At 34.1% G+C, this 3,287-nt stretch overlaps 1 protein-coding gene across 1 annotated transcript in view; it reads right to left on the bottom strand.

The window, feature by feature from the left end:
• LOC105171143 (protein LATERAL ROOT PRIMORDIUM 1-like) overlaps positions 1-404 on the bottom strand; it is a gene marked incomplete in the record, with an annotated part of 2,146 nt that extends 1,742 nt beyond the window's left edge. Inside the window, 1 exon segment of the mRNA XM_020696898.1 lies at positions 1-404. Coding sequence (XP_020552557.1) covers positions 1-91 — 91 coding nt within the window.

The following is a 3,287-nucleotide window of genomic DNA, read 5'->3' as shown; positions in this document are numbered from 1 at the left end:
GCTGGAAAGAAGAAGCCGGCGCGACAAAGAAGAATTCGGGAGGGAGGCCACAGTTGATGTGCCTGGTGGAAGCCGCGGCGGACGACCACATTCCCCCAGCGGCTGCAGGTCCGCTGTTGTTGGCGGCGCTGCCACCCGCTGCGGTGGCGGGGCCCGCATTGAAGCCTAAGGAGAGGTCCCCCGCTGAGGCGGAAGATGAAGCCACCCAATCCGCAAAGGCGCCAGAATCGGAAGGCAGCCGCCGAGTAGTAGCCACAACTGCAGATTCTTCTGAATTTTCTTTTTAATCTTGTTGTTCAAATAATCTCCACTACAATAAGAACGAACACAGCCGCATATACAAATACATAGAAAGAGATACAAAATTCATGAACGTCCCTATCAAGCTCAGAGGGGGTGCCTCTTTCCCAGGGAGTCGTTATTATGTGAAAAACAGAAAGAAAAAAAATAGAGAGAGAGAGAGAGAGAGAGAAGTGGGGTCTCTGAAATTCTTCACAGCAGAAGAAGATATTGAGAGACAGAGAGAGAAATAGAGATAGAGATAGAGAAAGGAATAGAGAGAGAGATTGCAAATAGCAAGCAATTACTAGTAGTGATACAGTAGTCGTCTTCTTTCTGCTCAACTTCTACTCCATATGCTACTGCTACTTTACTGCTGCTGTCGCTTTGGCTTTTTTGATGAAAAAAGAGAGGTTCCCATGCCAGTACTCAGAGCGCAGAGAGAGAGAAAGTAGAGAGAAGATGAGACACCCCCTCCTCCCCACAGACATACACTACAGAGAGACTCTACTCTATGTTGAGTATTTTGTGATGTTGGGTATTCTTGCTGCCGACCTTTCTCTCTCCATCATCAATAACTCACTTTCTCTCTCTTCAGAAAGGTGAAAATTGAGGTGGGTTCCCCCTCCCTCTCGCAAAGATTATGGCTTTGTGATTATTGGAGAGAGAGAGAAAGCAAAAGTGTGTGTGTTTTAGTGAGAGACAGAGAGAGAGAGAGAGACTGTGTGTGTTAAAGATGGGAACTTTGGTAGTGTTGTGTGTAGGTTTTTGTGATGAGAGTTTTTGAAGCCCTAAAGTGATCACATGCCAAACTCTTTTTTTCTTTTTTCTTTTTTTTTTTTCCCAATAGGAAAAAAAAATGCTCCTAAAAGCAACCATCTAATTCCATTCCAAAGATATGGACTTAATTTAAATCCTAAAATGTCACCCCAACAACCTTCTCTTGGACAAACTTTCATACTTCTCTCTTTCTTTTTTTTTCCCCCCTTACATGAAAGTTGTGGATCATACAAAATTTAGATACTTTAATGTGCATTTGAATAATGATAGACAACATGGTAGGGGCAAAAGGGTCATTTTCTTTATAAAAAATTAATAATTAAAAAACGTGCTTGACAGTATCGTCCAACAACTTAAATACTTAGAATTACCAATCAATGGAATAGGGAGCAAATGAGTCATTTACAAATACAAAATTCAGCAAGAAACATGTCTGACGATACAATCGAGTACACAATGATCGGAACAGTAGCTGACAAATGTAGATGGTATTGATATTAACGAGTGTATTTGCATAATGATAGCCAACACGAAAGGGGCAAAAGGGTCATTTTTCTTAATAAAATATTGATATAAAGAACGAGTTGACAATATCATCCCGCTGCTTAATTAGTTAAAATAATGCATTGCAAACCATTGGAGTAAAGGGCAAATGAGTCATTCAAATCTATAAAAAAATCAATGAAAAACATGTCCGGAAATATAATCAAATACATAATAATCTGAACAATAGTTTTTTTTTTTTTTTATAGGTATTGGAGAAAGGGTCATAATAATCTGAACAGTAGTTGACATGTAAGAGGTCACACTAAACTTGAACAGTTGCACCCTAACCTCCTTCATGTGAACATACCACCTAACATTTACTATTTCCACGAACATATTAGCATCGTGTATCGTCTTTGGACTTACTATTTTTATCTTTAAAAATTGATTTAAGCATTCGAGGTGGCAGACTAATCCTCGATATTTCTTCTTAATTATGTTATTATAATCGTAAGTAATCGAGATTTATAAAATAATTTTAAACAATTTGAATAGTTTATTACAAGAAAATATTAACACTATCGGATCAATTGAATTTTAATTGGGATATTGTTTAAATCACATGACTCTACATATATTGAAGAAATTAAGAGGATGAGGCATATATGTAATGTTTTTGGACATGACAAGATATGCTGTGCTAATAAAATTGGGAACCAATTGTTTAGGTTGTCCCAACCTTGTTTCAAATAGAGAGGACATGTCTTTCATTTTTATTCCTTCCAAGAAAATTTATTATTAATTATGAACTAAAATTATAATAAATAATTATTATTAATTATAATTAAATAAAAAACGACATAAAAATTCAGATTGTTCATCATGAAAACATTTATATCATGGCTATGGGCCACAACAAAATGTTTTTGCACGGCTTTAAGCTATAATAAATGTTTTAGTCAAATTTGCGAAAACTATAGCTAACAATAATTGTGTAAACGGTGGTTAATGATTATTTACTACAACTATGTCTTTGTAATCGTAGGAAGTTGTCATGGCTAAATGGTAAATATATTCTAGTACAAACAACTCTTTTCATTACATATTAGAGATGAAACTTTTTGGGTAGGAGCGAAAGAATTAAAGCCGTCTAATAAGCCCGACTCTAAGGTTGTTCATTGGCTATAATCCACCTTAAGATTGCCATGTGGTTATAAGACACAAATTTTATATAAGGGTAGATTATAACAACTTTTTTTTTTGAAATTTTTAATAATTACAAAGATTTTTTTATTATTTAAAAAATTATTAATACTATTTTAAATTTAACAGTTATATAACAAATACCTTCTCGTGACAGCCTATTATAAGAATACTTATTAGACGGTCGTTAATCCCAAAAGATATTTGTAATTATGATACATTTCAAGAGAGTCTATTGTAATTTACCGTTCTATAAAATGTAAAAACAATTTCAAGAATTGAATTATTATAAATAATCAATCACGTGCCACAATCTTTACATGCTACTTTATTTTAGTCAAATCGAACAATACCTCAATCCAACAATGATTAATTAATTATGAAAGTTAATAAAATCTTATTCAAATGGTAAAATTAAAATTTCATAACTATGAAATATATATATATATATATATAAGAAAGAATGAAAGAAAATGGTTAAGTAGAGAGGAAAAAGAAAGAGTGAAAAGTCAGTATCAGACGTTAAATCCAAATGTAGA

This window comes from Sesamum indicum, linkage group LG9 (genome assembly GCF_000512975.1).
Source record: "Sesamum indicum cultivar Zhongzhi No. 13 linkage group LG9, S_indicum_v1.0, whole genome shotgun sequence".
Taxonomy (NCBI): Eukaryota; Viridiplantae; Streptophyta; class Magnoliopsida; order Lamiales; family Pedaliaceae; genus Sesamum; species Sesamum indicum.
The sequence above is the reverse complement of the archived record's forward strand: the minus strand, read 5'-3'. Positions and strand labels throughout refer to the sequence as shown.